The sequence below is a fragment of the Paroedura picta genome, chromosome 6, assembly GCF_049243985.1.
Source record: "Paroedura picta isolate Pp20150507F chromosome 6, Ppicta_v3.0, whole genome shotgun sequence".
NCBI lineage: Eukaryota > Metazoa > Chordata > Lepidosauria > Squamata > Gekkonidae > Paroedura > Paroedura picta.
The window spans coordinates 108835166-108857115 of record NC_135374.1 but is presented as its reverse complement, the minus strand read 5'-3'; the positions used below and the strand labels follow the sequence as shown (position 1 = coordinate 108857115).

The 21950-nt window shown below is 45.7% G+C and overlaps 1 protein-coding gene across 2 annotated transcripts in view; it reads right to left on the bottom strand.

The window, feature by feature from the left end:
- Positions 1-21950, bottom strand: part of GPC6 (glypican 6) — a 947632-nt gene that overhangs the window by 649501 nt on the left and 276181 nt on the right. For both annotated transcript variants that reach the window (XM_077343885.1, XM_077343886.1), the window contains exon 2: positions 9313-9471. In XM_077343885.1, the coding sequence (XP_077200000.1) occupies positions 9313-9471 (159 nt within the window). The remainder of the gene's footprint in view (positions 1-9312; positions 9472-21950) is intronic.

Genomic DNA, 21950 nt, shown 5'->3' with positions numbered 1-21950 from the left:
TACCCCCAGAGATGAGTGCCATTCTATGAACATCCTGCCATACTATGGATTCCTCCCTAGCCCAGCAGAAGGGATGGGTACATTAACTGGCAAGTGGGTCAGTTAATGCCAGGATCTAGTTGTTCCCAAGCTGTAGCTAATAAAGTTGTGGACTATTTTATTCCCAAAGTTTATGAGAACCTTTGTTACTGGGGGATGGGGAATGCCAATGAAGGGGATCTTTGCCTCTGCTGCCTCTCCCTTTAGGAGCTTGTTGTTGTTATGTGCGAAGTCGTGTCCGACCCATCGCGACCCCATGGACAATGATCCTCCAGGCCTTCCTGTCCTCCACCATTCCTCGGAGTCCATTTAAGTTTGCACCTACTGCTTCAGTGACTCCATCCAGCCACCTCATTCTTTAGGAGCTGGGGGCTGCAAAATGAACAAGCTGATCTTCAACAAAAACACCCTTTTGGAGAGAATAAACTTCGGCTTGCAGGGTTTGATCGTTGAGGACTCCTTCAGATCTTCGAATTGTCATTTGCTAGGGTAGTGATCAAGTAGGTAGGTGTGCATTTCTGACCGGAGCCAAGTGATAAATGAATCAAGCATGAACAGAGAGAGATGCTGTCTACCTTTGAGGAAAAGGCATTCAGAAGAGAGACAAAACGATGCCGTTTTAGGAATAGAGTCACTAATACTAGGTTATGCCAATTTTTACCTCTTTTGTGTGCTTCTGTGACCCAACTAACCTCAGTCTATTACCAGCCTTGAACTGGGTTGCTCAGAGATCAAAGAAGCAGCCTCTTTTAGTTAATCACCTGGGACGTAGAATATTTAAATGCCTTCTTTTCAGAGACATGCTCACAAGAAACTGCCCAGGGTCTGCTTGAGCATAGAGGGCAGTATATAAATCATTTAAAAAAAAATACATTAAAATTTACCACTGGCCTGTTCTTTCCAAGGCTAGACCTCAACCTGGGTCCTTGGGTGGAAGTTCCTTCCAGGCACCCTCCTTGGCCTGAGCCTTCTACCCAAAGCCCCTGAAAGCCACATTCCCTCTGCGGTACTTTCCTGCCAGTTGCTGCTGCCTGGCTCCACTCTTGCTAGGCTGGTGGTCCTGGCATCACATGACTGGCAGCCTAGGCTGTGGGCCCTTTCTGTCTGGCCCTTGAGTCTTCTCGGTTGCCTCCCCAGGGAGACCACCATCCGTTCCAGTCTCCATGCCCAACCAGGTTGCTTCTGCACATATATGCTTTGTTGCAAAAGGAATGCGTTCCCTGCATTTTCTTTCTAAAAGCAGCCTCCGTTTCCACAGATATCTGAACGGACAGAAGATGTCATCGTCTGATGCCTTCTCGGAGGAAGAGCGATTTTGTTTTTGTCATTCAGACATTTCTATGAGAAATGATCAAAGGACTGTAAATCAAACAAGCTTTATGGGCCTTTTACCGCCTCTCGCTCTCACTAATGTGACATTGTCGATACCTTCGAGACCAGAGTCTGCGCAAAAGTTGGGAAGTGAATTGCCATCAAGCATTGTTTTAAATGAAGTTTGATCTACCTGACGTTGATGGACCGGCTGTGATGATACCATTAGAAGCATTCAGATGGCAGGTGGGCCCCAATAAAAAGCCTTTTAAACCCTTAAACCAACAATAAGCCTGAACACATTTGCTCTTCTGCAAGTTTTCTCTCTATATATTCATTTTTCTTTCAAGCTGACCTATGCCTATAGGCAAGCATACAAAATCTGAAAGAGGAAATAGAAGAGCTGCAATTCTAATCTGAAACACAGCCACCATATTAACGGCAGGAATTTGAAACAGAAAAGGGCAGTGATTGTTTAAGGTGTTTAGGATAGCCAGGGGTCTCAAACCCAGGAATTTGGGAGCACTATTCCACAAGTGGCCACTCTGAGAACTACAGCCAATGCCAATCCATTGCAAGCGAGGGGACAAGAGAGCCAATGGGGGTGAAGGTGGGACTATATAAAGTCTGCCTTTGACTTGGCTACTCAATTGTGGTGGTTTTTTCTTCTGCCTCTAATTTACTGATTGCAAGTCACCCCACTTCCTGCCTCTGGCCTAGCCATTTCATTTTCCTGCCTAGGAAAGATGGTCTAATTAGACTGAGTTCCAGCAGGCCCAGACAGTTCTGGTCACCCAGAACCTTAGGGTTGCAAGGTCCTTTGACACTCAGTGGGTGGATGGGTACAACAATTTGGAGTGAGGAGGAGCACCGTGATAAACTTACATAATCTGGAAGTGAAATCCACATGTTGGAGACAGCAGGAGGTGATGCTCTGGCTTTTGGGCAAAGATCTATGGTAACATTTACTTCAAACCATAGCGCTTTATCCCCAACATGCCAACATTCCATATGATGTCACCATGTATTGACATTCTTCTAAGTCCAGGTGAGTTGGGAGGGAGTTCAGGAGGGCTGAGATGCATCCCCTGCCTGGACCACTTAACCTAGCGACCTTATTCCCACTTGTTGTTGTTGTTAGTTGTGAAGTCATGTCCGACCCATTGTGACCCCATAGACAATGATCCTCCAGGCCTTCCTGTCCTCTACCATTCCCCGGAGTCCATATTCCCCCTATAGCCACATTATTCCATATCCTACTCATGATGATGGTGATAGTGGTGGTGGTGATGATGATGATGATAATATAATTTTATTTTTATAGCCCACCCTTCCCCGTTGGCTCGTACAGGAAATGTCGGTGAGCTGCTAACAGATAAATACAGAAAACATATTTTCTATTTTATTTATTTTTAAACCTTTTTTTTTGCAAATCATTTAACAAAATATGCATAGATCAAGGATTCTAAATTCACCCATTCCCCTCATCACAGCAATACTTCTTAATATCCGCCATCACAATAATCATTGGACCATACAGCCTGTTCCACATGGGTCTTTTGTCCAAACGATTACAGGTGTATATGTGGTTAAGTCACCTTTAGGCTTCTCATGGATAAACCAAAAGCTTTGCAGAAATGAGCTTTAGAGAAATTATGTGCCACAGGATGGCAGATGTACTATCAACTAACAGGCATAGAAGACAGAAACATCAGAGTTCGCTGAACTGAAAACACTGTCAAACTCTGATCCATTCAGTCAAGATTCTAAACAGCATGTGTGTCAGTGATTTCCCAGTTTGCCTTAGTCCAGAGAATCACATTATGGCACATTCTATTCTCAATAGTTTGGCAGAGCAAAGCATGGATTACTCTGCTCTGCCAAATCTCTGAAATGGATTTTGGAATTTCCAGAATCTAGTCCAGACATGCCCAAAGAGACCAAACAAGATGTAGGGATGTCTCCAGAGAACAGATCACATTAGATCTCTGAGGGCTTCAACACAGGAGGAGGAACCATGATCACTACCAGAGCTGGAGATTTATGAACAAACAAAAGCCTAGTGCCAAATTGCTATCATCAAATACTGTTTCAAGAATGGAAATTTGGTGGGGCCCATATCTTTTTGGAAAACCATTCTGCCCCAGCTGGTTTTCCGGCCCAGCTTTAGGTGGTGGGATCTGGGCTCACACCCAGATGCTCACCAGAAATTCCCACCCCTACTGAAGAGAATGGGACCACTTTAGCTGCCTCATATGAACAAGTATTTCTGGACAGATGCACATCAATCTGCATGGCACTTTTCATAGACATCGGCATGACAGGACGTTTCTGCATCACCGGCGAATGTCCAAAGGTGTCGCTACCTGGTTCTGGCACCGGTGTCACAAATGATGGCAGGCAACAGCAAGCTAGACAGTTAGGTCTCTTCTCTCCTCCTTCTAGACATAGTTCTCTTAGCAGCCTGGTGATCCTCCCTCTCTGCATGTGCAGACTCGGCCAACTCAACTCACTTGGTGACCTGTGGCCAGTCACTCTCTGTGGGCCTAACCTACCTCGTCAGAGCTGGGTGCAATTGAGGGCAAAAGAAGAAGGGGACGACAGTGAATAAGGTTGCTAGATGGAGTCACTGAAGCAGTCGGTGTGAGCTTAAATGGACTCTGGGGAATGGTAGAAGACAGGAAAACCTGGAGGATCATTGTCCATGGGGTCACAATGGGTCAGACACGACTTCACAACTAACAACAACAACAACCACCTTGTTAGATTTGGTTCTTGCAAGGATACATTGGAGGCAATGAGTGTGGCACAGTGAGCCATTGGGTCCCTGTTGTAGAAAAAAGGAGGGGTAGAAATCAAAATAAATTTTAAAAGGGAATTCTAGAGACTCTGTCAAAGAGAAAGTGCTGTCTTCTTCTCATCCTTTAATAGTTGAGAACGGAGATAGAAACCTCCCTCCCTACATCAGAATTCTCCAAGGAAGATGTATGGAAGTACATGGGATTTTTATTTATTTATTTTAGGCTTTCATTAACAATCATTTTAAACTCAGGGGTGGCCAAACTGTGACTCTCTAGATACCCATGGACTACAATTCCCATGAGCCCCTACCATCATGGAATTGTTATTGTAGTCAGAGGACCTCTGGACAGCCACTGGTTGGCCACCCCCGTTGTATAGCCCTTGGGGGGGCTTAGTCCCTCTTGTTTTCTGCCTGATGGTTCACAACAAATCCTGAATGCAACAATAACATCTGTGTGGTCTTGTCAAAAAGCGAGTCCCTTTACCACAGAAGGCAGAGCATCTCTTACGGCTGTAAAACTGTAACCAGCTTCCTTTTTAATTATTTTCCCCCTTAAAAAAAAACCCCAAATCTCATTGCCATTTGCCTATAGCTATTCAGAGTATTAGTAGCAAAATGTCACCAAAGAGATACCGCCTGCTCATTAACATTCACAGCAAAACCCCCTTGGTTTCAGCTGCTGATGGAGCAATACTTAAATAAAGACATTGGCTTGGCTGCAAAACAGCTGCCCAGCAGAACCGCCGTGATGGGGATTGGGTGATAATCAGATGTCAGAGTTAGGGCAACAGCAGGAAGGAGACACACGACGAGGTGTACCTTTTGAGGACTGGACGAGATGGTCTGCCCATTCCTGGAAGGGGGCCTCCATTCAGCCTGCCTGCCAGCTAACTTTGACCTGTCCAGACCGGTGTTGAGCGTGAGGCATTATCTGCCGCAAGTCATGTGTTTTCTCTCCTGCAAATGTTTCCAGCAAAAGGGGAAATGTATATATCCATTTGTTTGCTTCAGTACTTCTTACTAGAAACACTGAAGGGATTTGCGTTTGGAAAGTGTTCGATACAAACCCCCGGGCTGAATGGATCATGAGTCGCTGCACAAGGCCCGTTGCCAGCTGTCAACCAGGAGTTCAGCCTCCTCCTTCTCAAAGCTCCAAAGCAAAGAGTGTGTACAGCAAGCAGATGCATTGGGTTCCTCTCCACCCACCACCAAGTTTGTCGATCCATTCATCTGCTCTCCTGACCAGCGTATCGTGGGGGAGACAGAAAGACAGCTCAGTGAAGGGAAGCCATTGAAAGAACGTAGGAGACAGATGTACAAGGGAGGGATTATCCCTTTCTCTGCCTAGGTGAGGCACACGAACACAGTGGCAGGAAAACGAACCCTTCCTGCTGAATTTTTTAACCTGCGAATCAGCTCTCCGTCAAGGGAAGACAGGTCATTGCTTTGGAATGCCAGATTACAAACAGGTTAATTGGTTTGGCAGCCAGAGAGACTAAAAGCATATGAATTAACCTCCCAGTCACTGTTGAAAAATATGGGGTTGGACCCAGACAGCTTTTTCACTCAGGGCTGGACTAGTTGTGACGGCATCCTTGGGGCTGCCACCAGGGTGTTGCCGCCATTCAGAAGTCATCTGAAAAAACAGCCAGGGTCCAGCGGCCAGGCTGTTTTTTCCCAGCCCGGAACTGGCAACCCCAACCTCACAGGGGGTCTGTTGTGGGGAGATGATGGGAACCTTGTTCGTAAATTGCTGTGGGACTCCATTGGATAGTGAGAAGCAAGGGGAGCCAACTAGAATGGTAGCTACAGAGCCTCCCTTGGCCATCTCTCCTACTGTTTCCCCATGATATTGGTTTGGCTATAAAACAGCTAGCCAGAGGCACCAGTGTGAGGGGGATTGAGGGATAAACAAATGCTGGCTTTAGGGCCACAGCGGGAAAATGACATATTGTAGGGTGCGCCAAAGTGTGGTGTTTCAAAGAACATTAAAGTTCTGCAGTTGTTTCGGCACTTGCTGAGTCACAGGGGTAGGCGTGTGAGGGAGGGGAGTTCCTCAGCCCTACATACTGCCATCCCAATTAGGACGAGGCCTTTATAGTATTTTTAAGATTCAAAAAAGATGGCAGCATCCTCATGCTGGCCCTAAAGAGGCTATCTTGTTTGGTATTGCCCTCAGTCTCAGTCAGGTTACCTCCTGACTATAACACCCATTGCCACTTGCCTACAGAGAGCCAGCCTGGTGTAGTGGTTAAAGCATGGTGGACTCTAATCCGAAGAACCAGGTTTGATTCCCCAGTTTTCCACATGCAGCTAGCTGGGTGATCCTGGACTAGTCATAGTTCTCTTACAGTTCTCTCAGCCCTGTCTACCTCTTAGGGTGCCTGTTGTGGGGAGAGGATAGGAAAAGTGTTTGTAAGCCACTTTGGGACTGTTTTGGGTAGTGAAAAGTGGAGTATAAATGCCCAGCTCTTATTCCTCAATCTGTGACAAGAATTATCACATGGCTTACGGCCATTCCCACTGAGTTGGTCTAGAGAAGAGGCCCTCATTTAATCAGAAGTACATGACATTTAAGGCAGAGTAGATATTATCACAGTAGAAGAAGAAGAAGAAGAAGAAGAAGAAGAAGAAGAAGAAGAAGAAGAAGAAGAAGAAGAAGAAGAAGAGGTAGAGTTGGTTCTTATATGCCACTTTTCTCGCCTTCCCTTTCCTTTCCCCACAAAAGACACCCTGTGAGGTGGATGAGGCTGAGAGAGTAGGGATGATCCAAACAATGGCCTCCCCCCCCCTTGCAAGCAATCCCCCTTTGGCCTGTAGCATTTATTAATGTTCACCATGGGGCTCAACATATGCTGATTTGTCCTTGCCTTTTTAAAGACTAGGGGAAAGATGATGTGACAACTCAGCAAGGGCTGCAGTGTCTTTCCACCTTCTTCCACCAAAGCTCATTGTGTCCCCAGGGGTGGAGTGAGGGATGCCAGCCTCTAGATGGAACCTGGGGATCACCCCAGAATTACAGCTCGTCTCCAAGCAATAGAGATCAGTTTCCCAAGAGAAAATGGCTGCTTAGAAGGTGGACTGTATGGCATTATACCCCATTTAAGTCCCTCCCCTCCCCAAACCCCACCCTCTACTGGCTCCACCTCCAAAATCTCCTGGCATTTCCCCAGCCCAGAACTGACAACCCTAGATGGAGCCTATTGGGCTAGAGATTTTTCCAGATTAATTGGATAGACTGGTGGTTTGGGCACCAGACTGCCATGTATTCCAAAAGCAGAAATCACCTTCATGTTGGCTTTCTCAGCAATCTTAGCAAGTATTTGAAGAATGGGGAAGCAGTAGGCGAGATGGGCAAGGAAGGCTCTGTAGCTACAATTCTGGTTCGCTTCCTTTGGAGTATAATGCTATGGAGTCCGCCCTCCAAGGCAGCCATTTTCTCCAGGGGAATTGACCTCTGTCTCCTGGAGATGAGCTGTAAAACCAGGGGATCCCCAGTTCCCACCTGGGAACTGGCATCCCTGTGTAAGATAGGTGGGGCTGAGAGAGTTCTAATAGCTCTGCGGGAACAATCCTAAGAGAGCTATGATTAATCCTCATTTGCCCAGCTGTTTTCCTGTAGAGTAGTGATCCCCAACCTGTGGGCTGTGGACCACATGTGGTCCTTCGACTAATTGGAGGTGGGCCCTGAAGGACGCCTTCTCCCCCCCCCCCAGCCCTTTACTTCATCCCCCCCAGCCCTTTACAACACACTTAATTGTTGTGGTGTGTCTGTATCTTATTTTGAAGGGATGTTTAAACATTACGATAGCGATCAGAGAGCGCTAGGGCAGTGGTTGAGAGTAGAGGAGTAAACTACCCCCCCCACCGGGCCTCAGTAAAAGGTGTTGAGTGGTCCCCGGTGAGTGGTCCCTGGTGATAAAAAGGTTGGGGACCACTGCTGTAGAGGAATGGGGTATCAAGAGGAGAAATTCGATCAAGCTCTCCAGATTAGAGTCCATCACTTTTTAACCACTAAGCCATACTGGCTCTCACCACACAGCCACCTGAGCTGATTACAGCAAGAAAACATAAGGAACATTCCGCTTTCCATTGGACATTGGTAGCCTTCAGTGCGGCAAGCAGGCTAAGTTGTGAGTTGTGCTTCAACCAAGCGTCAGGGGATCGCTGGTGGTTTCTTTTGCCAAAGCAAACATCGCCATGCAACTAACATGCTTATTTTCAATTAGGGGAAAGAGACATTAGACATCGAGCGGAGGACATCTCACCTTTCTTCCATTCACTCTTGCAAGCAGCAGACAAGTCTTCAGGCCCTCCAAAATCTAGTCCCATCACAGCAATGTAATTAAAAAGCAATAATCACGGATCAGAGATGCCAGCTTTAAAGAAAGTTCTTGTCCTATGCCGGCAACCACGGAACGAGATTGTTCAATGGAGTCTGTCCAAGGCCTGGCTAGGGATTGCCTGAAAACGCAATTAACATTTCTTCTGAATAAGTGGTCTCTTAACGCTAAGCCACGGGATGCCAAGCAAAGGCTACGAGAGGGTATGGAAGAGATTTGTTGCTTGAACCTTCTAAAAAAAGCACACAATAAACAATTGCACCTGGTACCTCTGTCACGAGGGATCGGCAATCTCATTTGGTGCACCTACTGCATAGCATAAACCGGGCGCACCTGCAGCATGTCAATAAGTCATCTCACGTGGGGCACCTCCTGCACCCGACAAGCATCCGTGCCTATTGGCACATAATAAACTTGATGGACCTAGAGCACATGATAAGCAATTTCACTCGGTGCGCCTGTTGAACATGATCAGGCATCACACTTGGCATCCTTATTCCCCGACTGCGCCGCTCCAAGCTACAGGCGTGAGGCCGGATTTTTCGAGGTTCGTCGACATAGCAATGAACCTCGCTGCAAAGTACAACAACAAACAAACAAACAAACCAGCACTTCAGGAAGCAGGACTGGGGACTAGCCTTCTCTCTGAAATACCAACTTTGTATTTCTCAGGAGTTTTAAGGGAGAAAAATGAAGGAGAACTTACATTGTTAATCTCTATACCAGAATCTGAGACGAAACAACTCGACAGCATGGTAAGAGCTTGATGCTCCTATGTAGGGACTCTAAACATAATCAAAACAGTTTGCCACTTACCGTCAAATTTCTTGTGCCTGGACACAAACGTTGTGCGCACAAAATGACTCGTCTCCTCCACCAAGTTCTCAAATTCCACTTTGCTCTGCTGGCTCAGCTTGTCTTCCATTTCCGATGTGCAGCATGTATATTCCTGAGGGCAAATTCTCAAATGTTCCCCTGCAATAATAAATGGATTGAAATTGTGAACACATGTATGAAAAATACATATAACACCACAACCTCCCCCCCCCACACACACACACAGAAGTACCAGGTCAACTAGGGTTTGTGGGGGCATCTCATCTTCCCTTTTTCTACTATTTTCTCTCTCTCTTCCCTAAAAAGTCCTCATAACCTCTCCCCTTTTCCTTTCTGGCTTTCTCACCTACCAGTCAACCTGGGACTTCTCTCAGGTTTATAGAAATATAAAGATTGCTTGATTGGTAGGTGGGTAGGCAGACAGACAGACAGACAGACAGACAGATATTTCTGTTGCTGGCCCCAGTCTCTAGATTTGAGTATCCACAGATGGGGCCATGTTGAGAATAAGAAATATTGACTCTCAAGTCAATACTAGTTGGAAATAAATTTCCCCATTCTCTTTTATGGCATGAAATGCTATGTCTACTGCCATACAAATCATTCCTCCTACTCAACAGATTAGGCAATATGAATCGCCTGAGAGTACTTGAGGCCCTCATCCTCAAAAGTTTCCAGAGTACAGCATTAATCTTCCAGAGTACAGTCTTAAGCTTCTTTTTTAAACATAATTTTGCCATTTTAAACATAATTTTGTCATAGATAAATATGGAGAGATAGAGAGAAGTGACACCATTTTTTTTCCTGCGCGTGCTTTGCATTTCGACGATCCAGACCGCTGCATGCATGAGGCAGACAGGAACCTTGTGCACAACCTTGTGCACAACAGCAGGAGCAGAGGGGCTTTACCAATAATGTCATGTTGAAAAACCAAAAAGTACATAGACCTGGAAAGACCATTCATAAAAGAGTGTGCACGTGACAATTCCCAAGGTAACAACATTGGAGTATAGAATGATAGAATCATAGAGTTGAAAGGGGCCAAACAGGCTATCTAGTCAACTCCCTGCTCAATGCAGGATCAGCCTAAAGCAGGGGTAGTCAACCTGTGGTCCTCCAGATGTTCATCTGGAGGACCACAGGTTCATCTGGAGGACCACAAATGCTGGCAGGGGCTCATGGGAATTGTAGTCCATGAACATCTGGAGGACCACAGGTTGACTACCCCTGCCCTAAAGCATCCAGGGTAAGTAGCTGTCCAGCTGTTGCTTGAAGACTGGCAGTGAGGAGGAGCTCATCACCTCCTTAGGCTGCCTGTTCCATTGCTGAAATACTCTGTGATTTTTTCACCTCATATCTAGCTGATATCATTCTAAAATAGTTTAAAGCCATTATTGTGGGTCCTATCCTCTGCTGCAAACAGGAAGCTTTGCTTGCCCTCCTCTAAGTGACAACCTTTCAAATACTTAAAGAGAGCCATCATGTCCCTTCTCAACCTCCACTTCTCCAGACTGAACAGTCCCAAGTCCCTCAGCCTTCCTTCATAGGGCTTGGTCCCCAGGCCCCGGATGATTCTGGTTGCTCTCCTCTGAACCCTCTCATTTTTGTCCATTTGAAGTGAGGCCTCCAGAACAGCACATTGTACTCCAGGGGAGGGGTCTGACCAGTGCAATATACAGTGGGACTATGTCATCTTGTGATTTTGATGTGATACTTCTATTGATACAGTCTAAGACTGCATTTGCCTTCTTTACCATCGCTTCATCCTGTCTGCTTATATTTAGCTTACAGTCCACAAGTATCCCAAGATCTTGTTCATAGACACTGCTGCCCAGAATTGCCTCTCCCATCCAGTATGCATACTTTGCATGTTTTTATTAACTCTACATCTGAAACTCACCAAGATCTGACTTACATGTTTGATCAGTGATGTTATTGTTACCACAAGCCCACTCTATATTATCATTGTAGCATGAAGAGTCTCCCAAGTATGGCCAACATCACTTGAGTTCTTGCACTAGCCCTCAGTAACAGTGCCTGATGCTTATATGAGATATTTTTTTTAATTGTTTATTTGCTTCATTTCAGCCCTGACCAGGATGGCCTAGGCCAGTCCAATATCATCAGATCTCAGAAGCTAAGCAGGGTCATCCTTAGTTATAACTTGGATGGGAGGTCATCAAGGGAGTCCAGAGTTGCCACAAAGGAGCAGGCAATGGCCAACCACCTCTAAACATCTCTTGTTTTGGAAATCCTATGGGGTCTCCATATGGCACTTCTCATTACCATTTTACTACATTTATACCCCACCTTCAATGGGAATCCAAAGTCATTCTCATTGTTCTTCTCCACTCTAGTTTATCTTCACACAACCTTGTGACGTAGGCTAGGCTGACAGCACATGACTAGTCTAATGTCACTCTCTTACACTTTGTCAAAGGAAGAGTCAAGAAAGAGTTAACTGTTTATATTTTTTGCTATTGTGGAGACAGGCAACTGGGGACATGTGACTGCTTTAAGGGTATGCAAATTACTTGTTTACTCGATAGCCTACATGCTTGTTCTCAGGCCCTACTTGAAACAGGAAGTAAGAGAATTCCGCCTCCTCCCTTTTGTTCCTAACTATTATATCTCAGATCCATCTAGGAGTGTCATCATGTATCAACTGATGAATAGAAATCCCTGTATGTGCTATGGGAAGATATGTACTGTCTTACTTTTTAATTATTATTAACGGTCATTTAGATCAATACCAACTGTAATATGCATCAATAATGTAATAGTTGCTAAAATATGTGAACAATAAAACAAAAAAATAAAGTAAACCCCCCCCCCCCCATAAAATTGCATATCTGCCTCTGTGGTCTGGTTAATGATTATATGTTCAGCGTTCCACAAGCCCTGCAAAATGAAGCTCTCCTGCCAGGTCTATGGTTGAGGCCAGGAGGCAAGGAATATCATAGCCCCCCCCCCCACTGGAGTGGTGGTAGCGAATGTCATTGGCACCTTCTTTGCCCCTCTCCCCTCTATATTAGTTGGGAGATTTTAGGTCCGGGAAGAGTTTTTTGTGCCGCAGCATCTTGTTTTATGGGGGCTGATGTTTCACTGTGTATTTTATATTGTATTTGATATTGGTTTTTAAGGTTGCTTGAGGGTTTTATATATGTTGTAACCCGACTTGAGTGTTCGGGGGGAGGCAGGTAAGAAATTACATCATCATCATCATCATCATCATCATCATCATCATCATCTACACACATATGGTCTCTCAGCATATTTGCTGTACACTTGGTTCAATACTAACTCTGCAAAATCTTCCCCTTTTCGCCCTGTTTGCCAAACTTCCACAGCAAGGTCAGGATTTGAGCAGTGTGCTTGATGCAAAGGTATAAGATCTGGGCCAATACTTGCCTGAACATTGCTTGCCAAACCCTTTCTCTGCCCAAAACAAATGTGACAAGTATCCAATTTGCGACATTTTGGAAAGGAACACCTAGGGTACAAAGGAGTGGGGAGGGAAACTTCTCTGCAACTGCAATTTGGGGTTGTCTATCAGCCTAGGATTCAGTATCACTGCAGAAAGCACATTCTACAAGCCATGCATGGCTGTTTCACAATCCTACAAATGATATTCTAATTTCTTGTCAGGCACACAAAACACATTGCTGTAAGGAAGTACGCAACAATGGGTTTAATTAATGCTTATGCTATATACAAATACTGGGGGGAAAGGTAGTGGAACATTTGCATTTAATTCCTCCAACTTATTTCTCAATGCCTCACATTTCTGTGAGGCTTCTGACAGCATCACACCCTTCAATGCAATCTGCACATTAATTTTTTTCCCTGGAGTACTTAGGATGCAAATTTAGCAAAACTTCAGGACGGAAATCAAAGTTTGACTCCAGTGGTATAAAACAGTGTGAATGTGACAATTCTTAAGGTAACAATATTGGGGTATAGAACCATAGAGTTGGAAGGGGCCATACAGGCCATCTAATCCAGACCCCTGCTCAACACAGGATTAGCCTAAAGCAGCGGTCGGCAACCTTCCGGCTGCTGCGGCCCACTGCTTCTAAATAAGGGGAGAGGGCGGCCCGGGGCCCCACGCATGCGCGGCAGCCCCAACGCAAATGCGCATGCGCGGACTTGCCACACGTGCATGTTTGCATCCGGCCCCTCCAGGCCGCCAGCAAATTGGACAGCGAAGTGGCCGATTAGCTTGCAGCCTGGCAAGCTTCTCTTCCCCCCCCCCTCCCAAAGTAAGAAGCTTGCTGGGCAGCAAGCTAATCGGCTGCTTCGGCGGCCAATTTGTTCATGGCCTGGCAAGCTTCTTGCTGCAGGGGGGGGGCAGGAAGAGGGAGCCGCGGCCCGGCGCCAAGGCCTTCACTGCCCGGCACCGGGCCGCAGCCTGGGGGTTGGGGATCACTGGCCTAAAGCATCCATGAAAAGTATATGTCCAGCTGCTGCTTAAAGACCACCAGTGATGGGGAGCCCTTCTTCACTTACTTAGGCAGTCAGTTCCCCTGCTGAACTACTCTGACTGTGAAAAATGTTTTCCTGATATCTAGCTGATACTGTTCTCCACGTAGTTTAAACCCATTATTGCGGGTCCTATCTTCTGCTGCCAACACAAACTTTTCCAAGTGACAACCTTTCAAATCCTTAAAGAGAGTAATCATGACCCCTCTCAACCTCCTCTTTTCTTGACTGAATATTCTCAAGTCCCTCAGCCTTTCATCATAGGGCTTGGTCACCAGGCCCTGGATCATTCTCATCACTCTCCTCTAAACCCTCTCGATTTTGTCCACATCCTTTTTGAAGTGAGGCCTCCAGAATTGCACACAGGTGGGGTCTGACCAATGCAGGATACAATGCAGGACTATGGCATCTTGTGATTTTCGCGTGATGCCTCTGTTGATAACGACCAAAGACTACATTTGCCTTCTTAACGGCCACATCACATTGTCTGCTCATATTTAACTTACAGTCCACAAGTACCCCAAGATCCCATTTACACACACTGCTCCTCAGAGGTGTATCTCCCATCCAGTATGCATGCTTCTCATTTTTGTGACACTAATGTAGAACTCTACATTTCTTATTGAATTGCATCTTCATAAGACACCATTCAACATGTTGCGGGGGGGGGGGATCAGGGGTGTAGCCCAGTCTCTATGCCTAGAGTATCCCTTGTCCATGAGGCCTGCAGTAAGGTTGCCAGCTCATGGCTGGGAAATATCTGGAGACATTGGGGGTGGAGCTGGAAGTGGGTAAAATTTAGGGCCAGGAAGGAGTATAATGCTATGGAGTTCACCCTCCGAAGCAACCATTATTTCCAGAGGAACTGGTAACTTTATTCTGAAGATAAACCCAAGGAACTACCAGGTCCCCACCAGGGGACTGGCATTCAGAGTCTATACAATTATAGCTTGCACATGCATTTGGTCTGCATGCAACCAAAGGAGAAAATGTGGAGGCTGCGGCAGAGTTAGTATGCCTCGTTTCTCCTCTCCTCCAGCTGTTGAAGCATATCTTCAAGGACCTAGGCATCAAACTCACCCCAAGTCACCACCATTACTCAAAGCTGCTTCAACCCCTCAACTGAGGAAACATGCAGGTAACCTCTATCCTTTCTTCAGCAGACATAATAACAGCTATCGAGTGTTAGTTTTAGGCAGAAAAACGGGGCTCAAGAGATTTGATCACATCTCCTTGTCTTCTCTTGCACTGAAATTCTCCGCGCTTCTTACATGTATTACAAACCATCACATTGCAAACAACCTTTGACAACCCCCAGTAAGGAGCTTTAAAAGCAAGTGAGAAGCAGAGATGGCTTGCCATTGTTTTCCTCTCCAGACTCTTCCTTAGAAGCGTTCAATATAAATCTCAAGCCCTGCTTAGCTTCCGAGATCGAATGACTTCAGGCTACATCTTCCTCCCCCGTGCAATTATTAGGGGGCAAAAAAGCCTCTGGAAAAAGAGTGCAGAAGCACACACAAGAAAGGAGGCAATTATGCCAAAGCCACAGTCCTAACTCCAGCCAATGGTTATAGGAGCGGGAATCAAGCTCTCCTTGAGTCGGCCATCCACCGAATAAGTTCAGAACCTCCAAAGTGGCAATGAAACGGCATCAAAAGTCCAAGAGACAATTCCATTTAAAACTGGTCTAGGATTGTTTTCGAGGTGCCTCCTTCTGCTGTATCGAACACTAAGGCACAGCGGCCCATTATGCAACTGCCCATTAATCCTACACAAGGCTTCTTTACAGACAGCATTATCCCTAATCTGGGGAGGGTGGAATTCTGTGTGCCCCACTGAACTCAGAGGGGTTTCCTTCCAAATCCACACATGTCAGATTAGGCTGTAAGTGTGTCTCTGTCCTCATGTCACCTCAATTTTGGGACATCCCCATTTCATATAAAACCATTATACCTCCAAATTTTGGACATATACCCTTTAAGAAGAGCAAACCAGTTAGCACATTTAAACATCTTCCCCTCAAATATAGCTCAGGGCAGATTTCTCCAGATTCCCCCTTCTAAGAGACTCCGTTTTATGGGTGTGATGTTCCCGATTCATTTTTCCATATACTTATCCAATGTTCTAGGTTCGTTCAACTGCGCTGTCCTTTAGTGAAGTACTTGAAATGAAATTGTTCTGTGTGGATAAGAAGCATTTGGTCAATGTAATACTAAGTAACCGAGACCCTGCTTTTATCGTGGGAGTAGCTGAGAGATCGTTGGCTATTCTAAATCATACTTACGATTTCACCAACTTGGCAACTATTTAACGTCTTACAGATGCCAATAAAGGTATTCTGGTTACAACACTCATTCCAAAGCACTGCGTTTCCTCGTCCGCGTCTTACGACGCACCCTCCTAAAATGGCTTCTAGTTCTCGATCCGGATATTTCAGAGGCTTAATTATTTCGCAGGCTGCAGCTGTGCTCGCAACAAGTCCGCCGCCTCTCTACCCTGGAAAGCTCCATATGCTTGATAGCCGTGCGGTGCTTACAGCAAAGATTATACGGCGTAAGTGGCACTGGCTCCAGCTGACTAGTTTTCCCCCTGCCCCAAAGGGTGTCTCCGCAGAGAGGCTCAGCCGCATTAAGCAACGCTGCACTAGTGCAATGCCAGACGGCGGCAAGAATCCATTCAGCAGTTTGCGGCGACCTACAGCATGCAGCTCACTCAGCCCCGCGTGCATCCGAGGGAAGATGCTGACTTACGGATCTCTTCTTCTCTGTGGCCCACATGGCATAAATCAAGCCAATCGCCTGCTACAAATTCAACGAGCGCTCAGTTCCAGGTTTTATTGCAGCTGGAATCTCACACCTGCCTCTGCTTATTTCATATTGGCAAGCTTTACTGGGAGGGGGGGGGTGGAATTCGGTACCAACCCGCATGCTTGGAATTGCGCGGCAAGGGAGACCTGCTTATGAGGCATGTTTCTGCGTGTTTTGCTCCAATGCAGATCAACTGCTGCAATTCAGCAAAGGTCAAAACGTCCCAGCACTCTAGAACAGCTTTTCTCAATTTCTTTTTACTGTTGAGAACCCCCTGAAATATTCTTCAGGCTTCGAGAAACCCCAGAAGAGGCGTGACTGTGCAGAATATGGATGGGACGTGTAGATGTGTACATGCCCACCCGGGGACCCTCCCCTTCCTGCCTCCTCCCGGTCCGTCATTGGCCATTTGGGGATGAGGGTGGGTTGCCATAACCACGTATGGCCATAGCACTCAATAAATGTTTAAAAATGTTTAAAATGTTTTTAAAAACTAAAACCCATTCAGGAAACTATTCCAGGGCAATCAAGAAACCTTGGTTGAGAAAGCCTGGTCCAGAGGTTAAAATAAACAAAACAGGTTCAAAGTTATACGCTGGACACCCGTCAGCTCCCATTTTTTTTTTAAGGGTGGCTCTGGGCTAGGGCAAAAAAGTCCATATGGACACATTTCCCAGCAGCTCAGAGAGGAATTCTATCCCAGAATCTCTTACTTCTTATCACTTAACCTACTCTAGTGGTACAAGAATTTGTTCTTTCTGGATACCCCTACTGTTCTACTTTTTAATTAAAAAAAAGAGCTTTTATTTGTATGCCACTTTTTACTACCAGAAGGAGTCTCAAAGTGGCTTTCTGCACAGCAGACACCTTGTGGGGTAGCTGGAGCTGAGAGAGCTCTGAGAGAACTGTGACTGGCCCAAGGTGGCTGCCTGTGGAGGAGGAGTGGGGAATCCAACCTGGTTCTCCAGACTGGAGGTCACACTTAGTCACTACACCACGCTGAGGTAAATTCACAGAGGTTGGGCCTGTTATATTGTGAGTTGGGTTGCCAGCTCCAGATTGGGAAATATGAGGTGATATTGGGGCTGGGGCCTGTGGAGGGCAAGGTTAGGAGAAGGGTGGGGCTTTAATGGGCTATAACGGTACAGAGTCCACCTTCCACAGTAGCCATTTTTTCCAGGTGAACTGTTCTCCGTTGCCTAGAGCCCTGTTGGGAGATCTCAACCACCTGGAAATTGGCAACCCTAATAATGGCGAGCTGTGAATTTCATAACACTCCTTTATTGAATTAGAAGGTTAGTTTAACTTGCTCCCATTAAGGAAAAAGACTTGGCTGCAGCTGGTTGTGCCCTAGCAGAGGCCAGACTAGGCCCGTTTCCCCACTTGGAAGCATAGCCTGGTTTAGCATCACTTTGGATTTCCTTTGGATGCTGTAAGCTGACTTTAGCATTTCCACATCTGGGCATTCCTCCCCTCATTTCCAAGGCTGAAATTCATGGCATGCTTTCTGCACTGTGTCCAGCAGAGGTAGCCTCCCATCATGCTTTGTTCCCTTACCATTTTCCAAAAATGTGTGTTTTTTTGCAAAATGGTCCATGCTTGCACCTTTGTTTATGTTGCACTCCTTAACCCCACCATTCTGTGTCTATGATCGCCTCCCCCAAAGTGTCCTGAATGTAATTTTTTTAAAAACCCTGGGTTATAACATCACAATGCTGCTGTTTTAACATAATACTGCTATGTAAGACAGCATTAAAAAACAAAACTTAGAAACAGTGTTGTAATGTGATCACCCCCCCTTTTTTATTTAAAGGCAGATTTTTCAAAACGGGAGGGGGGATGACAAGGAAAGAGGTGTTCCCAAACAACTCAAAATGGCGGACGTGAGTGAAAAACCCGATTGCATGGATTTCTGCATTTGGCAGCCTCATATTAGGCCCCATTATTCCTCACTTCAAAGAATGAAAACCAGTTTTCTAGGGATTACTTTGCTGCAGGGCAGGTGAAGGGGCAATTAGGGCCTGTGCCCGAAGAGGCGAATTTCAGTGCAGAAACGGACAAGAACCTCAACCCTTTAAAACTGCAAATCCAAATGGTATCTCTAGTGCAAAAAACAGCCCAGGCCTTTTAATAAAATCCATTTCTGTTTCGCTATTTGGTATTATGGAGCTATTATAGACTCCATCAATGTCTACTAGCCAAGGTGCCTAAAGGGAATCTTGTTATCACAACATGTGAAGCTCTGATTCCTAGTCTCAGGACACAACATCAGGAGAAACCTCCATGAGGGTGCTGGTCTTAATGGACCATTGGTCTGATATATCGGGGCACCTCTTATGTTCTTACAGTCAAAGGTCTCTGATTGCAGTCCCAGTTGACTCCCGGCATAATTTCTCTCAATTAATTAGTTCAAGGCCCTTTCAAATCCTGGCGCCCATGAATGAAAGAACTAAATGGTGCGCCCTGAATAATGGATGGCGTACACACAACCATGCCACTTGCTAGAGGAACAGTCAAAATAGAAAATTACTTAGCCTTTTATTTCCCCCACAGCTGAAATCTTACTGACCAGAGTCATTAGCCGTAATGGCACCCTTGTTAAAGTACAGCTTAATCACATAAACTTATCTGGGTTTCTTATGATCTGTGCCATAAATTTTACAATCACAGAAATAATCTCTCTTTATGATGTATTCAAGTTTTTGATAGCTTCTGCCCTAACCCCTGCTAAAAGCCAATCATAAACGCCATAATTTATACCGTTCCACCTGAGGATATTAAACCAGTGTGAAATCTATTAGAAGAACGGCACAACCATTTCTGATCTTCTTTGTAAAATGCAAGAGCGGGCAACTGCTAAATGCATACAATGACTGACGCCAGAGGCTTCTCAGAAGATAGCCCAGATACAAGCAATTCTAAAGTGATAGAGGAACAGGGTTATCACAAGGAATTTCCTTCCTTTAATGAAACATAATCTTTAAAGCATGATGGTAATTTCAAACAATGCCACTCCCCCCCTCCCACATCCACACACACCCTTTTTTTTGCCATGCTATCTTCCTCAGAGTTTTGGGGTTTTATTAGCATTGTAAATTGAATGCTATAGCACTAGACCAATATAGCGCTAAACCAATATAGAACTTCAGTGCTATAGCAGTACCACTGAGATACCTTATGAAGTGCTATATTGGTTTAGCGCTACATTGTAAAAGCTAGAATGTTCATACACACAAAAAGACTGCAGAGCATGTGGCAAAAACTGTTCGGGAAAAAGCAGCATTGTTGGAAGTGCAACAGACATTTTAAACAGCACTTCATAGCAATTCAGAAATGTAATGAAGAGACAGAAAATGGAAGAAAGCTATTTCCATCAAAAGCAGCTCACCCACGCATGGCTAGACCAATGCAAGTGGGTTTGTATGAACAGGTATATAAATTCCACTAGCAGCCAGTTACTAAAATGGGTCTGTCTGAAATGACAGGACAAATATCTATTAGCAACCAGTTACTAAAATGGAATAGCCAGGCAGTTTGAAAATGGCCAGTTCTCTGGAAAATGAGATGATCTCACAAAAAAGAGTCAGGGGAAGCTTTGGGGGTTGTGCCCCAGTATACACAGTGTAGAAACTCCTTCATCTCCCTGGTAGACTCCAACACCACACAGTTGCAATGAGGGCGAAAGATGAAGTTGCAAGGGGAATGACTAGAACAGTCTTGCTCAACTTTTTTACTCTTGAGAACCCCCTGAAACATTAGTCAGGCATAAACCCCAGAATTGGCATGGTCATGCAGAATACATTAGGGAAGCATAGCTATGGACATGCCCACCTGGGGTCCTTCCCTTTCCCAACCCCCTCCAGACCCATCACTGGTCATTTTGAGAAGGGAGGGGAGTTGACAAGATCATATATGGTCCAATCACCTGATAAATGTTTAACAAATTAAAAATATATATGTTTAAAAGGCCTTCCAGGGCTGTCAAGAAACCCCAGGGTTTCATGAAACCCTGGTTGAGAAAGCCAGGTCTAGAAAATGCCATTCACCACAAGATTAAGGGTCAGAGAAGCCCTCAGATGGAGGGCACAATGGGCAACTCCACCACACTTACATCACAGAAGTTTTATCCCAATTGTCACGTAGTTCCTGTTCGACTTATAAACTCCTGCAGTGATAGTTGGAAGTGTCACACGAATACCACCTGAAGTGATGCACGGCCCTGTCAACAGTATTGATAGTTTTTTTACACGCAGACCCGCTAATACTGTGTTAGAGCATCTGCAGAAATCATTCTTGCACTGTTCATTAAAATAAAGTTGGGAAACTACTCAGTTTGTACCTTTTGATTAATACTGTACTGTACTGATTTAATGGCTGAGTCTAGTGTTTTCCCAAGCAGCTTAGAAGGGGTGGGTGGGACATACATACAATCAATCAGTGTTGGAACCGTAGCTGTTCCTAATGTGAACCCCCCTTATCCTGAGGTAGACTACTGGTGTTTCTATCACTATGTTTTTTGGTTTTTTGTTTTTCTCCAGACTACAGAGATCAGCCCCTCCCCCCCCAGAGGAAAGGACTGCCCGGGAGGGGGATCAAGGCTGCCAGCCCCTAGGCAGGGCCCGGGAATCCCCCAGAATGACAGCCCCTTTCTAGACCACAGAGACCAGCCCCCCTGGAGGAAAGGGCTGCCCAGGAGGGGGACCGAGGGATCTCAGGTCAGGGATCCCCTGGAACTCCCGCTCATTCCCAGACCACAGAGATCAGTCCCCTTGGAGGAAAGAGCCGCCTGGGGGGGGGAACTGAAGGACGTCAGCCCCCAGGCAGGGCCCAGGGATCCCCCAGAACTCCAGCTCATCTCCAGATGACAGAGCTCAGTTTTCCTGGGAACAGAAGAAACTTGCCTTTTCCTAATCAGGATGTTCTCCTGTGTGGCTGGGGGTATTTACTTTTGGGGTTATATTGATCCATGTATTCCTTATCAATTTAGTTTAAACAAGAACAATCGTGAGCTTCGTATTGCTCCCTCAATAAGCAGCTTTTGCTCTTACACCAAGTGTGTTCACTGAGAAAGCTGAGAGGAATCTGACAATTTTCTTACTTTTCCTGTCTATAATGGAATTCTCTAATAAATAGTTGTTATATTAGTTTAATCGAACAAACAGAGACTGTGGTTTGACTGTTGTTGTTTTCAGCCTGCATGTACTCAGCTGGTGTCGAGGTTAAGAGTGGCGGCCTCTAACCTGTTGAGCCGGGTTTGATTCCTCGCTCCTCCACATACAGCCAGCTGGGTGACTATGGGCTAGCCACAGTCCTGATAGAGCTGTTCTC